This window comes from Molossus molossus, unplaced genomic scaffold (assembly GCF_014108415.1).
Source record: "Molossus molossus isolate mMolMol1 unplaced genomic scaffold, mMolMol1.p scaffold_m16_p_9, whole genome shotgun sequence".
NCBI lineage: Eukaryota > Metazoa > Chordata > Mammalia > Chiroptera > Molossidae > Molossus > Molossus molossus.
Genome location: NW_023425403.1, coordinates 88277164 through 88292290, shown reverse-complemented (window position 1 = coordinate 88292290; position 15127 = coordinate 88277164). Strand labels below are relative to the sequence as shown.

At 42.3% G+C, this 15127-nt stretch overlaps 1 protein-coding gene across 1 annotated transcript in view; it reads left to right on the top strand.

Annotated features, from left to right (window-relative positions):
* Positions 1 to 15127, top strand: part of EPSTI1 (epithelial stromal interaction 1) — a 121569-nt gene that overhangs the window by 40684 nt on the left and 65758 nt on the right. Inside the window, exons 5-7 of the mRNA XM_036249836.1 lie at positions 3184 to 3257; positions 3926 to 4009; positions 12735 to 12808. Of these exons, the coding sequence (XP_036105729.1) occupies positions 3184 to 3257; positions 3926 to 4009; positions 12735 to 12808 (232 nt within the window). The remainder of the gene's footprint in view (positions 1 to 3183; positions 3258 to 3925; positions 4010 to 12734; positions 12809 to 15127) is intronic.

The following is a 15127-nucleotide window of genomic DNA, read 5'->3' as shown; positions in this document are numbered from 1 at the left end:
GTGGGCGGTCGCCTAATGGGAATCATTCAGTTATTTCTTCCTTTTCTTTTCTAGCAGCAGCTAAGAACTTAAAGGGCTGGGTACACAGTTTCCACAGATTTCGTTAATCTGTGGAAATATGTCAAGTGTCAAGGGCCCCTTACTGTCGCAATAGTGTAGAGAAATATTTTTTCCAGGATATAGGTAAAAATAAGCTAATTTGGAAATCATCTAATGGGTGAAGGCAATACTATTGTCACCATACCCCCACTGTATTTCATGAAAAGGATTAATCTAAAAAATTAAGGTTATTTCACTGAGTAAGCCAGATTTGAGAAGTACACCCAAGAAATAGCTTTGTCCTTCCTAACTGGCCTTCTGGAACCGGTTCTGTGGGACTAGTTTTTCCCACGATATTTGGATGAAATTAAATCTTTTTGGTCTTTCTCAATGAATAAAGTTGTTCAGCCAATTCTAGGCGTAAAATAGTGTCATTTTAGTAATTGACCTTCATTCCGAGCTACTGGTCAAAACTGTTACTAATGGAGATGAAAACTTCCTCCACACTCCAGCCCGGGTCCATTTTTTTTTTTTTTTTAATTTTTTTAATCCTCACCTGAGGACATTTTTCCATTTTTTGTTCAGATAGAGTAGGAGGGAGGAGAGAGAGAGAGAGAGAGAGAGAGAGAGAGAGAGAGAGAGAGAGAGAAAGAAACATTGACGTGAAAGGGACACATTGAGTGGTTGCCACTCGCACAACCCAACCAGGGCCAGGGACAAACTGCAACCGAGGTACGTGCCCTTAGCGGGTACTGAACCCTGGTCTCTCTGGACTTCAGGCTGATGCTCTAAGCACTGAGCCAAACCGGCCAGGGCAGCCCAGGTCCATTTTGAGTAGAAAGCTAGCAAAGGAAATGGGGCATGGCTGCACTTTTCTCTCTTGACTGCTTTGTTTCCAGATTCTGACCCCTCCAGGGTCAAAGCAAGAAGGGAAGAGAAGAGAGGTAGGGATCTGTAGTGCACTGATCCCAGTTTCTTCCAGTACTGGTGTGTGCTTACTGTGCATTCTCCCCCTGGGGTTCTCGGAGTTCTTCAGAGTCCCTCCTTGCCTGCCAGTCATCTTTGACCTGGATTCCCTTGGTAGAGATGACATACTTTCCTGCTGGCATGCGTGGCTCCGCCATTGGCTCTTGGTAGGTAGACTCGTTTTGTAGATGCGTTGTTCCTCTAGGTGGCCGACTTGGGCTAGTTCCTTTAGGACAGCTTTAGATGAACATTCTCCTTCATGACAACCCAGACTGGGAGTACAGGAACCACAGACTCTGGGAAGACAGGCCATTCGCCGTGCAGCCACCTCTTCTTGATGACCCATCTGAGTACCAACTAACAGCAGCCTTTGGGCTCTGACTTTTCCAGGCCTGGTCCACTAGGTCCCTCAGTCTCTTAGGGACATGGATCATGATCGCCAAGTGATTTTCATTAAACCTCTTTTGGTCATCTTTACGTGGATTCCTCCTTTCCCAAGCGCACAGAGAAGATTGAACCCACAAAGACATCTTTCCTCTGATGTCTACCTCCCTTTGCCCTACCCAATATCTTTTATAGGCTGAAGATAGTCTCTAGTTAAGGTTCTCCAAACTGATTCAGTTACCCGCTTGAAGATCCTGCTTAGAGATCAGAGTACTTTGTTTTGAAATTTGGAATAGTTGGCGCCTATTGTCTTTGGGCCTTAGCTAAACATGAACAGAATCTCATTTTTGATATATCTAGATATCACAAGATATCTATGTGAGAAGAGCCTAGGGAAAAAAAAGTTCTAGGCTGTATTAAACTTTTTTGATGATTTTTGAACAAAACCAATACATGAGTAGACATCTGACTTTCTTCATTTATTATAATTCTCAGCTCGTCCCCCATTCCTCTACCCCTTAATATATTAGAGTAGTTTGCGGAGATACTGAAAGTGGCTAAAACATTAGATAAAAGCTTCAGTAGCCTTCTCTTTGTCTTTCCCTTTCCTCTGTCCCCCACAACAGAGATGAAAGGGCCCAAACCAAATATGCTTTATGTATCTTTTGGGACTCAGATGAGAAATCTCTATGGTGTCTTTACTAGTTCAATGATAAAACTATAGTTAATGCAAATTATTTTAATGCATCTTCTGTGAGAGTGAATCTTTCAGGGAACTGACATTTTTAGCGACCAAAACACCAGAGAATTATTTCAAAGGGAGCTTTATAATACACACACCAAGCTTGCATAAACACTGAGAAGTCCCTAAACAGCAATTCTTAGATGATTATCCAGCTGCTTTCTGGCCCCAAATTATTTTAGGTTTAAGAGGGAGCAGGCAAATAATCTAACACTCATATTTTTCTCTTGAATACCTGCAGAGAGAACAATAAATGGTAAAAGACTGACGATCAGTTACTGACTGGAATATTTCCACTGTACTTTTAAAAACTGGGTTGTAAAGACAACATGTTTGTCTAATGGTAAGAGCCCGGAGGGCTTCCTGAGTTTTGCTGCTTGCATACAGGCAATTGGGTCAGAAGAAGAAAATCAGTGGAAGCATCATTGATCATAATCTTTGTTAGATTAGGGAACGGTCACTCAGCCCGGCCGGTGTGGCTCAGTGGTTGAGCGTTGACCCATGTACCAAGAGGTCACCAGTTCAATTCCCAATCAGGGCACATGCCCACGCTGTGGCCCAAATCCCCAGTGTGGGACATGCAGGAAGTGGCCATTTGATGTTCTCTCTCATTAATGTCTCTCTCCCTCTCTCCCTCTCCATTCCTCTCTCTCTAAAATCAACAAAGACAAAAAGTAAAAGAAAAATGGTCAATCAAATAGGAGGAATGTTCTAGAATTTCCAAGACTGGCACTATTTCTTATTATTTAGTATGGACCTTCAGGTATGATTCCAATCTAAATGAAAACTTCAATACTGACATGACTGAAAAACTTTAGCAGGACTGTCCTGTTCTTTTAGGAATATGGTCTTTCTGTCTAGTTCTGTTTCTCTTTTAAGTAATTATCATTCTTTAATGTCTTATTAAGGAAACTGGTTATGGCTTTATTTCTAGAGGTATGAAAATGTTAAAGAAACTCGTGGTGTAGTTTTGTCATGTATTAATTAGTTTTTGATGGCTGACATTTCAGCTTAACATTCATGTTTCAACTTCGTGACTTTTTCCCCCTTAGGTGGAAGACAATCAGAGGCGGAAGTCAGGCAGAAACAACAGCTCCAACTGATGCAATCTAAATACCAGCAAAAGGTCAGAATCCATCTCCTTTAGTTTAATTTTGGCAAGGAATTTGAGCACCAGCAATTTCTAGTAACCATGAAGTAACACAGTAACTTAACCAAAAGCAACCAATTGCAAAAGGAAACTCAAAAGCAAATAAATCAGGTACTGAGAAGTGAAGAGATAGATATCTAGAATTTTCATCCAAACCATACATACATTAGTCAGCAGGATCCATGATAAAGGGATTTTCCCTCCATAGTTAACTCTACGATGTTTTAAATATTTTAATTCCAACCATATGGGTTTGTTTACCTGGTAAAAGTCATAAAAGTAGTAAGAAAATAAAAGATTTAAGTTGATTAGTGATTTTTTTTTTTACAATGAACTATGAGTTTTATAATCAGGAAAAATTATCTGCCCACCTTTTTTCCTCCCCAACTGGTGGGGTAGGTGGGTGGGTGGGTGGAGACAGAGAGACAGAGGCCAAGGAAGAAATAAAAAGTGAAATTTTATAGGCAGGGGAAGTAGCCTGGCCAGTCTCTGTCTCTAAGTAGCTTGAAGTACCAACCTATAATCATGGCGAGGTAGTGCCAAACAATACTGTAATTTGCCTTTCATCATAATTTTGTGTTCCAGAGGTTCAGACTGAAAAATAGTAACTATTTTTTGTCCTTTGTAATCTCAATACAATTTAGTTAAAAAGAGAAGAAGCTATAAGAATCAAGAAGGAAGCTGAAGAAGCTGAAATCCAAAAAATGAAGGCGATTCAGAGAGAGAAGGTAAGACAGTGGAGGGGATTATGAGCAGACATCGACTGAGGGTGTTTTATGGGCCAGTTTCTCTTCTAGGTATGGTCCATGTACAAACTCATTTAATTCTCACAAGAACCCTGCAAAGTATAAGCTGTTCTTATTACCCAAGTTCACAAAAGGGGGAACTGCCACAGAGAGGGAAGATAATTTGCGCAGGGCTCACAGCCAGTAAACAGAAGTAGAATTCAAATCCAGGCTGATGGGCCTCAGAGTCCTTAATCACCACACTACTCGACTCGACTCTCAGGCCAGTGATCAAAGACGTCACTGTATATTTGGCTATAAGCAAAGCAGTTGGTAACATACCCATCAGTGGTGCATCACCATATTTGTATTCAAATATTGACTTTTCCAGGGTGAGTGTGAAGTAGGTGAACACACTCTCCTACAGAAGAGAAAGCGTACATTTGCATTTCAGTGTTAGGGATATGATCTTTTCTAAACCTCAAAGTGTCTTTAGTTTTGATACTTCTTTAGTTTTGATACTTATTTTGGGGTTGGGTATATAGCCTCCTAAAAATGTTCATGTGCTTGGGAAGCAGGAAGAAGTGTTATTCCCTCTCCCCCCTCCACCTAATGTCATTCCCCGCAATGTCCTAAGCTGTGGTAGGTTTTAAGTGCTAAAGGTTTAGGGGCAAGGGGTTGACTCATGATACTGACTGCCAAGTATAACACCTGCTACAGGTATAAGTCATGGAAACACAATTCCTGTTCTTGTTGTGTATCTGTCTTTTTCTCCCTCCTACCTTTCTCTTTTTCTTTAAAAAATTGAGTGTTGGTCAAGATCTAAACCTGGTTACCAAGCAATACATATCTTTACCAGTTAGAGTTAATGAAGTGAAAAGCTGATGACTTGTGGAATGCATGAGAGTATTCACATTTTCTTTCCCCGAGGAGCTCTCTACCTGCTGGGGAGCAGACTGAGTTTTTCTTCAAAGGTATCTGTGCTGTGTGACCCTGAGCAGGCCGTACCCCTCCCTGAACTATTTCTATAAATGAGTCTATAAGCCCCACCTCCTCTGCTCCCAAGGCCCAGTCACATCTGTAGATTTAGATGCTGCGTCTGTAGAAATGTAGGCTCTGGGGGAAGAGAGAAGACTGGACATATACATGTGGAACTATAGTAAAATGCTGGAGGTATAAGAAAAAAAGAGCATAGGAACTTTATTTACAAAGTGTGATTCCGCAATCCATTTCCAACTCATCAGCTATTACACCTTCACTGAAAACATTTTTTCTTACAATAACGTTTTAAGCCCATCTTTCTCTTTCTACTTCTCTATTCCCCCGTCTTTTTATATCCAACTCCTCCTTCCCCATTTTTACTTCAAAGGAAGGTTCACACTTGGGTCTTGTGAGTGGAGGAGTGTCCCCTCACCCAGAACACAGTCTGCGTGCATTGAAGGTGGGACTAAGAAAATCATTTAAATCACTGCCCGGAACTGAATGAAGAGGCTTGCAGATCACGAAGAATTATTGTGTTGCAACCTCTTAACCTGAAAGTCATTTATTAGTTGTCATTTAGTACCTAGAACTGGGTGGCTTATGGGACATTTATAACTCATTTCTTCGTGGGTCAAATAGTGTATATAACTCAGAAATGTTAGTAGCTGGAATGGTTGTCTTTAACATTGAACAAAGCAGCATTCCCCTTCCAAGCCATACCATCACACTAGCTGTCCAGCAATCACCAGCTCCAGGAATCTTAAGTGGGTGGGCGTTTCTAGCATGACAGCTGTAGTAATTATCGGTACACATTTGTCCGGAAGTGAGAGCTGGGCAGACAGTGTTGATATGCAGATCCCTCCATTCAAGATGTGGCCCCTGAACCATCAGCACCAGCCTCACTCTGAGAAATACAGAACCTTGCGCCCCACCCCAGACCCTCTGATGCAGAATCTACATTTTAACAGGCTCCCCAGATGATCCTTATGCACCTAAACATTTGGGGAGCATTAACCTAAACTACCTTACAAGAGAATGACAGCCCACCCTGGTCCTCCCACAGACGTGATTTCTCTGGCTAATGGGCCTGCACTGCCACCATGACCTGGCTCCTCCTGTTGTATAGAAGTCTGTGGCTTTTCATGCTAAAGGTGAGCCTCTTCAGCAGCTTGTAGCAGAAAAAAGAGACATGGACGTTAGCCATCTAGAAAGGGCATACTTCACACTGCCGTGTGAAAACGGCCAAGAGAAGCGATCATGGTTGTGCTTGTGGAGCTTAGTGTTGCAGAGCAGACACTCATGGACACTAGCCTGTCCTCCTCCCCCGGCAAAGGGCTGCTGCCCAGGAACTCTGAGCCATGTAGAATCCAAGCCGCCTACGGCCACGCAGGAGCCTCTAGCTTGGCTTCTGGGCTCCCCCCCCTTCTTTTTCCCTGAAGGGAGGGGCCCTTAGCTAAGGAATGTGGGCGTCGGCAGGAGGTGGAAAAGACAAGGAAACATTCTCCCCTGGAGCCTCCAGAAGGAACGCAGACCTGCCGACAACCTGACTTTAGCCCAGTGAGACCCATCTGGACGTCTGACCTCCAGAACTGCGTGACTATTAATGCATTTCTGCTGTTCTTACGCCACGGAGTTTGCAGTAAATTGGCACAGCAGCAACAGGAAGTTAGTGCAACTCATGCGGCTTTATAGTGATGTATTAATGTCTCTTCCTGGAAATCTGTAAAGCAGAGAAAACATCTCTAAAATATTTAGAGCATCAAAGTGGAAGGAAGTTATTAAAAATAATAAAACGGCAGCATCCAGATGCACGCGCTGTCTCTGCCACTGGAGTTTACAGCATAAGCAGACACGAATCCTCACGGCGCGTCTCACTGGGGTTCCGTGCTGTGGGCGGGAACCTCCACCATGCCTCCCCCGCATAACCACAGCTTTTCCCCAACTTTCATAATGCCCACAAACTTAAAAAGTGAAAATCTTCCAATTCTATGTCAAAGACCCTCCCTACCTCCTGGGCTCATCTTATTCTGCCTTTGAGCTTGTGTCTGAAAGCATACAGTGCTATACAGTTTACAAATACTTTCATTTAATTCTCCCAACCTCTTGGGGTGTCATAACCTCAGAAAGGGCAGGAAAACAGTGAGAGATCTGAGTGTCATCCAAAGCCTTTCCTTGCTCAATAAACCATCAAGTTGTAAAGCTGACAAAGTTATTTGGAGCACGGAGGTCACTGTGTTTTATGCAGACGTGGGGAAGTGTTATTTTTAATGCTATGAAATGAGGTAGGAGCTCACCAGTAGAAAGCACAGTGTATATAGCACAGTGTACATATTACATGCAGAGATGCACACACCTACATCTTCTTAAGGAATCACATTGGGTATTTAGGTCTAGGAAACTTGTAGGAGAAAAAGGGCTAAAGGTTTAAGAACCATTTTAAAATTCAACATTGAGAAAGTGATTTCAATATTGTTTTTAAAAAGGAAATATGTCCATTTCTGAAAACTTTCAAGGGACACCAGTAGTTCCCAGAAATACGGTTCTATACCAGACATTGGGGTGGGCATTAAGCCTCTGGTTGCTGAAATGCTGTAGGAACCCATGAACCAATTTCATAAATTGGAATGTTAATGACATCTCTGACATGCAGCTGTAGTATTAAGAGGGCAAGCCATTAGCTTCTCTATGCTTTACTTTCCTGATCTATAAAATGAGGATAATACTAATATAATGATGGGACTGGTAGGCTGAAAGGGCACAATGATTAGCACTTAGTAAACACACAGTGAGGATGCCCTTACCTAATTAGTTATGCATGCAAAGAAGTTCCTTAACACTATCTCAGTTGACTCTACTATGTCAACCTCTTGTGTTGAAAGTAGGTAGGAGGGATTATTCTTATTTTACATGTGAATTAATTGGCTCAATTATTTCATTTTCACCAAAGCCACGTGAATAAGGTTGCTGGAGAAAACAAACAACAAACAACCACCGCTCATGCAGTGTTCTTGGCCACCAGAATTCTGGGCTTCCTTCTCAGCTGGTCTTTAACAGTGCCCAATGCTGGACACTTTTCCTTTGCAGTCTAGGCCCGTCTCCAATTACCAAGGTCTTTTTCCTCCGTTCACTTTTTAAAATTCTCTTCTTTCATTTTCATCTCATCTCTTACCTTCTAGGAAGTAAAAGCCATCAGGCCATAAGCACCTTATTTTTCTGTTTCCTTACTCCTTCTGTATTATTTCTACCCCTGCCTCATCTCGGGAGGAATAACTAGGTGCTTTGCCTTGTTGCTATAATGAATTCTACTGCCCCTGTTCCCCATCTCCCCTGCCCGTCCATATCCCCTGCTCACGTCTCACCTGCCCTTCCATTTCCCCTGACCCCGTCTCACCTGCCCTTCCATTTCCCCTGACCCCGTCTCACCTGCCCTTCCATTTCCCCTGACCCCGTCTCACCTGCCCTTCCATTTCCCCTGACCCCGTCTCACCTGCCCTTCCATTTCCCCTGACCCCGTCTCACCTGCCCTTTCTACTGCCCCTGACCCCGTCTCACCTGCACGTCCATTTCCCCTGCTCACGTCTCACCTGCCTGTCCATTTTTGCAGGAATCTTGCTGCTATCAGTTAAGTTCCCCCCTTTCTTCCCTGTCACTTTCTTGTCTTTGTTTTTTATTTTTTGCAATCTCAGTATATAATCATACTCCAGTCTCTCATCTTGAAAACGAAGTGTCTCTCTCTGTTCTGGTTTGCTTTCAGCTCCTCCATCCCAAGCATCATGGCTCAGCTTCTGATAGCTTCTCTACCACATGGAGTTTCCACATGCTGGTCTGTGGACTGACACGAACAGTCACCTGAATGACAGCATCTCTGTTTGACAAAGTGTTCCCCAGGGGATGCTGAGCTCAGCTGGCTTAGGAACTTACCTTCTTTGAGTCCTCACTTTACTTCTTTGCCGGATTTACCTTCTGTCTCTAGTACTTCACTGGTATTGAGCTAGCCAAGCTCTCCAATGGTGCTCTTCACTGGCCAAACCCAATGGACTTGGGTTTAATCTTCTGACTTATTTAAACTCTTTGTAATATTGTAACTATCAAGTTCTCTGTCCTTTATTATTATTTTTAATTAATTTATTTTTGTTACAAATGTTTCTCCTTTTTCTCCTACAAATGGCTAAGAGACATATGAAGAAATGCTCAAGTTCTCTGTCCTTTAAATTTCACATCTAAAATGCTTCTGGATCCTTTTATTCCACTTGGTTTGCTACTATTGATGTTCCATCAGGTCCCATTCCTTGGTCCTCTCTAATGTCCCTGTGCCACTGTGTCCTTAAAAGGAAGCCCCCACATTTCCACATTCAAGGATTTAGTTACTGCTTTTACTGATGTCTTCTGAAATCCATGTCTTCAGGCCAGATGATATTCCTGAACCCCAGGACCAGATATTGTACTGGATGCTTGGTATTTCTCTCTAGATGTTCCACAAGAATATCTCAGATCTAATAGGTTCACAACTCACCTCATCTGTTCACTCTTAAATGACATTCATCTGGTACTTCTCCCTTTTTTCTTACTCATCCTATATTACTATAGTCATATTTTCTATTATTTCATTTTTTTTCACTCCTGTTATTTCTGTCTCCTATATTTTTTTTTAGAGTTTGTTCTTTTTTCTCTGTCCCTGGTACCTTAAACTGGGACTCGTAATTTATGGCTGGATTACTGTGAGAATCACTCCACTGGTTTTTATATGTGTGGTTCATTCTCTGTGATACTTTCAGAACGAGCTGCTTACTTTCCTGCTTAAAGTGACATAATGGCTTAGCATTGCCTTTAACGAAGTCCAGACATTTTTACTTGGCATACAAATTCCCTTATAATTGCTCCTTCTCACTTTCTCAACCTTATCTTCCCCCCATCTCACTACAAACACCTTTAAATGTATCCAGGAGCTCCTTGGGGGTCCCTGAATTGGCATTCTCTCGTGCCTTTGTACACTGAAATACTACAAGCTGTGGGGATGCCCTTTTTCTGTCCAGGGCCACTACCAGCCCATCACTGCCTTTGTGCAAATTAGAAATGATTCTCTATCCAGGAAGGTCAGTTCTGCAGGTGCTCAGATGGGTGATAGATGGCACCTTTGTGAAAAATGGAAAAAGGTACCTGTTATGCTGAAGTACCTCATGTGGGGATGCAAGGCCAGGTGAGCTGAGAGCTGGCTCTTCTTTTTTTTTTTTTTTTTTTTTATCCTCACCCGAGGACATTTTTCCATTTTTTGTACAGATAGAGTGGGAGGGAGAGAGAGGAAGAGAGAGAGAGAGAAACATCGATGCGAAAGGGACACATCGAGTGGCTGCCACCCGCACGACCAACCAGGGCCGGGGACAAACTGCAGCCGAAGTACATGCCCTTAGCGGGAACCGAACCCTGGCCTCTCTGGACCGCAGGCGGACAGAGCTGGCTCTTCTTCAGCCTTTCCAACCCTCTCCGCTTGGGCCTCCTGGGCAGCGTAACCCATCTGATGGAGTACAATAGCCCTCCTCCCATCATCCCTTTTCCTCCTGGAAAGCTCTTGCTTGTGTAAGATTGATCCCTGTCTAGAATTCCTACCTCTCATTAGACCCATGTGATCATCAGTCCCTTGGGGGATCTGAAGAAAGCTCCAAGCCCACACTTTGTAAAAATGAGCATACTCCTAACACATAGCTCATCCATGAACCCGAGGCTAGAAAGCACGTTTTGAGTGTGTTTTTTAGCTACTTGGTTCCCATGCTCAGGATGGGGTCTGCAACTTAGTAGGCACCGAATGAACATTTGTACAACTGTTGAGAGCATTTCCTGATGACCCACTTCTGTGAATTTGTTATGTGTCTGTATTACATTATTTGTAACTTTTATCTACTAACATATTTTACATACTGCCATCATTGCTTTCTTGTCTGTGTCCCAGATAGCTTATGAAAATTTTCCTCTGTTCATATCTACATTCCCAGCATCTAACATAGTACACAAACATAATAGGCATTTGACCAGTGTTTGTTGAAATTCAATGATATTAAATAACTTAAGGTCACTCCATCAGTGATGATGAACCTAAAGCTGGTTTCATAATTTTTTTTTCTGGATCTCATGTTCTTAGATATTTTACATTCTGCATTTGAGTATGTATGTGTAAGTATGTTTGGGTGATTCCTTAACTCACTGTTAAATGGAAAGAAATAAACAGTCTAATTAGATCCAAGTATTTAGGTATTAGATTTAATACCTACCTCCCTGGGACAAACTGCAACCGAGGCACATGCCCTTAGTGGGAACTGAACCCGGCTCTCTCTGGACCGCAGGCTGACGCTCTAACTGCTGAGCCAAACTGGCCAGGGAAAAAACCACTTTTTAATTTCTGACCTTGCTAAAGAAACCCAGCCTCGGTCTCTAGATGCTTGTGTGATTTTTTCTTCACTATTCCCAAAGTAGCATTGCTAATACTGAATTGCTAATACTGATTTAATCAATACCTACTGCTTGCTTGCTTGCTGTCTCTGACCATTTCCCCCCCTCAGAGATGTAAGGAGCTCATCGTAACTGACCACTTTTGGTTTCATGAGTCAGAATATTTTTCTTGATTGGAATCATGTTTATTTGGTTTTATAGTTCTCTGTTAGTTTGCTTCCTAGAACTGTGTTTCATTAGTAAGCCAGTTGCTTTGCATTGTAATGGATTCATGTTGGTTGTAGTAAATTTCCTTTTTTTTTTTTCCTCCAAAACTGAAACCATCTACTTTACCTTTCAAAATGGGACTGCTAAATCGTTCTGTGCTAATGGAGAGTTTTATGGAAATGAACACTATGAATAATTTCTACCCCTCTTTGAAAGGTGAAGCCAGAGTTCCGTCAGGGTTTGGAGGTGATTGTTTCCACTCGCTCCTTTCGCAGCTCCTCCCTCTGGGCCCACCAGTTCTTTCTGTTAAAGCAAACCTAGCTGTTCACGTCTCCTTGGATTTGTTTAGAACTGTGTTGTAGAACTTGTTTCAACTCCCCATTAGCTCTGTTGTCGGGGAATTTTACCTGTTCATAGGCAAGTTTTTTAAAGGTGACAGTGTGTCATCGTGAACAAGAACCAACTGTTGTGAGTTATTTAAGTTTGGTTAAAATATGCCAGAGCCACGGTGACAGTACTATCAGACACGAAGTTCTTTGTCGCTAGACTCTCCAAACAACTAGTTTGAAAAAGAGAGAACTCTTTTCTATCCTAGTGGTGGCTTTTAATGGCTGTTCAGTCTCTCAACAGCTTGCAGTTCTGACTCTAAATCAGAAGGGAGTTGGGTTGGCTTATTGAAAATATTTTTCTGGATGCTTTAGTATATATACATTTTGTATGAACTATTTAACCATTTATCATCATTCTAATTTAACATACTTGGTGCGGAAATTTTATGTTTCCCTTAGAACATTTTGAAAATGCAGCTTAAAATATAAATGTTGCTCTCGTTTGAACTAAGAGATAAAAATGTGAAATACTGATTGTGTGGTTAGACCCATCAAGTTGAAGGTGGGGGGCCAGGGGATGAACTCGGGGCTCCTGGCTGTCGGTGTAGTGCCCATGGCGCTGTGAGAGCGATGCCACCTTGGAAGGCCTGGCAGGTACCATATTAGACCTTGAGGCCACTTAAGCCCGAGGATTTTGGCAATGGTAACTTGAACATCATGATTCTGTTTAAGTTTTCCTATAGGTTACATGTCGATATTTTCAATTTCAGAGCAAAAAACTAGAGGAGAAAAGAAGACTCCAAGAAGACCTCAGAAGAAAAGCATTTAGAGAACATCAGCAATAGTAAGTTTATGTTTTCAGAACTTTGCACCTTTATAGGCATATTATTCCTTCTGTTTTTTTCCTAAAAATTAAAAAAATATTTGTATTGATTATTAGAGAGAGAGAGAAAGGGAAAGAGGGAGATAGAAACATCAATGAGAGAGAAACGGCTGCCTCCTGCACACCCCTACTGGGGACTGAGCCTGCAACCCGGGCATGTGCCCGGATGGGGAGTTGAAGCTTGACTCTCAGTCCATGGAAGGATGCTCAGTCCACTGAGCCACACTGGCTGGGCTGCTTCTGCTTTTTAATTCTAAGTGATGGTAACTTTTCAAAACATCTGGTATTGGATTATTAGATGTTATATTAATTATGTAATTGAACTCCTCATTATGTAGGTGAGGTTCTAAGGTTGGAAACATCCATACTTACCAGAGCATTTTTTAGTAGTCCACTGATTAGAAATAATACTGCTAAACTTGAGGAATTCTTCATTATAAATAATTCGAAGGGCTTGATTCTCTGGTGGCTTAGGATACTTCTGATTATATTGACTTCCAAGACACTGACATAAGGAAGAGGGTGTTTGAAAAGAAGTACTCACACAGAATCTAAACTAACTAGGGCTTTATCAAATGGATTGAGGACTATTACAGGTGTGTATTTTTGTAGACAAGAACTGATAAATTATTTAGCAATTATTGGCAAAACTGCCAATTGGTGGTCATACACCAAAGTACTTTCCCAGTGTGATTTGTGAATAATGGCAGCGAACATGTATAGGATAACTGCTCTGTGCTGTATAAGGTAGATAATCTACTCGTTTATATAGGATTTAAAGATAACTTTGTGTGTTAAGACTATATATTAGGTTACCTGCACACTGCTTAAAAGGTCAGACAAAACCAAAGGAATATATTTCTGTCCCTAGGGCGGTTCCAAATGTGGTAGAATGAAAACCAGGCAGATATGGGTTCAAAGCCCTTGCTCCATTTCCCAGGTGCGACCCTGGACACACTACGAAACTCTTTCAACTTCATTTCTTTCTTTTTTTAAATAAGGATGATAATGTTCCCCATAGGCCGTTTGTAAAGATGAAATAAAATAGCTTCTGTAAAGGGCATAAAAGTGCCTAAATATTATAGGGACTTGAAATGAAACTTTTTATAGAGGTCCTTGCTCAGTGGGACCAGACAACCTTCATTTTGCTGGGAATGTGTAGAGGTTTCCGGCCCATGAGGCCGAGTCACTGACCTCCCGCTTTTAGATGGATTGTTCTCCTGACACCCTCCTCTTTCCTCTTCCCATCACGTCACCTCCTTTGCAGAATCACGGTTATTGTGATGTGGGGGAGCAGGTGTGCCAGGCTCAGTCATGCTCCTCCCGCAAGGACAGCGTGCTCTTGCTTCCTCATGCCGCGGAAGCACTCCTGCCCCTTGTGAGCAGTCCTCTCTGCTCTAGACTCAGAGCTCGGAACTGGAAAATCCATTGCTCAGAGCTTCCCTTGGCCCCTAAGCAAGTTAGGTACTTGACCCCTGCTACCCAGCCTAGAAAACGAGTGGGAGAGAAATGGGGTTGAACGGAAGTACGAATGTATTACCCTCATTTGAGTCATAGAATTCACACCCTGTCTCCCCAACTCTTCTTCTAAGGCAGGCCTGGGGTATGCGGGTGAGGGAGCTAGTGGGAAGCCGAACACCAGAAATTCCCGGTCTTAGAGAGACGGCAGGGAGAGGCAATAAATTAAGGATATTCCTGTATTGTTGAGCCCCATTCATGGGTATAGAAAGGATGAGTTTAATTCTATACCAAACAGAGTAGTTGAAAGAGATAAGATTCAATAAGATAGAGATACAATAAGAACAAATGTATTTATCCTGTGGCCTCCTACTTTTACACTGGAAAAGGGGGAGACCTGCTTACTAATGAGGGGTTTTAGGGATAGGACTGGGAAGTTGAGTGAGTCCTTTTCTGGAGAGTTTAAACATGCTGAGGTGAAGGATGGAGATAGTTTGAAAGGACATGGAGGTGGTGCCACCCAATCACCTTTCTTTCACAGTCTTCCAACTTCTTTAATGTGTGTTGTACTAAATGCTGAAGCTCAACCATCCCTTTCCTGTGAAGAAAAAGCAGCTCTGCCCGCAGCCACCTCACAACCATCAGTGGGATGAATTCGATTCCACGCACATTTCACTCCTGATCTTTCTTCTGCTTATCCTGACGCCCCAGTTAAACAGGGAAAAGAGAACTTGGCTAAAGATGAGAAGTATCTCAAATAGATTTTTGAAGCCTATTGAGAAACACAAGAAGTATATATATATATGTGAGTTTTTTTTTAAG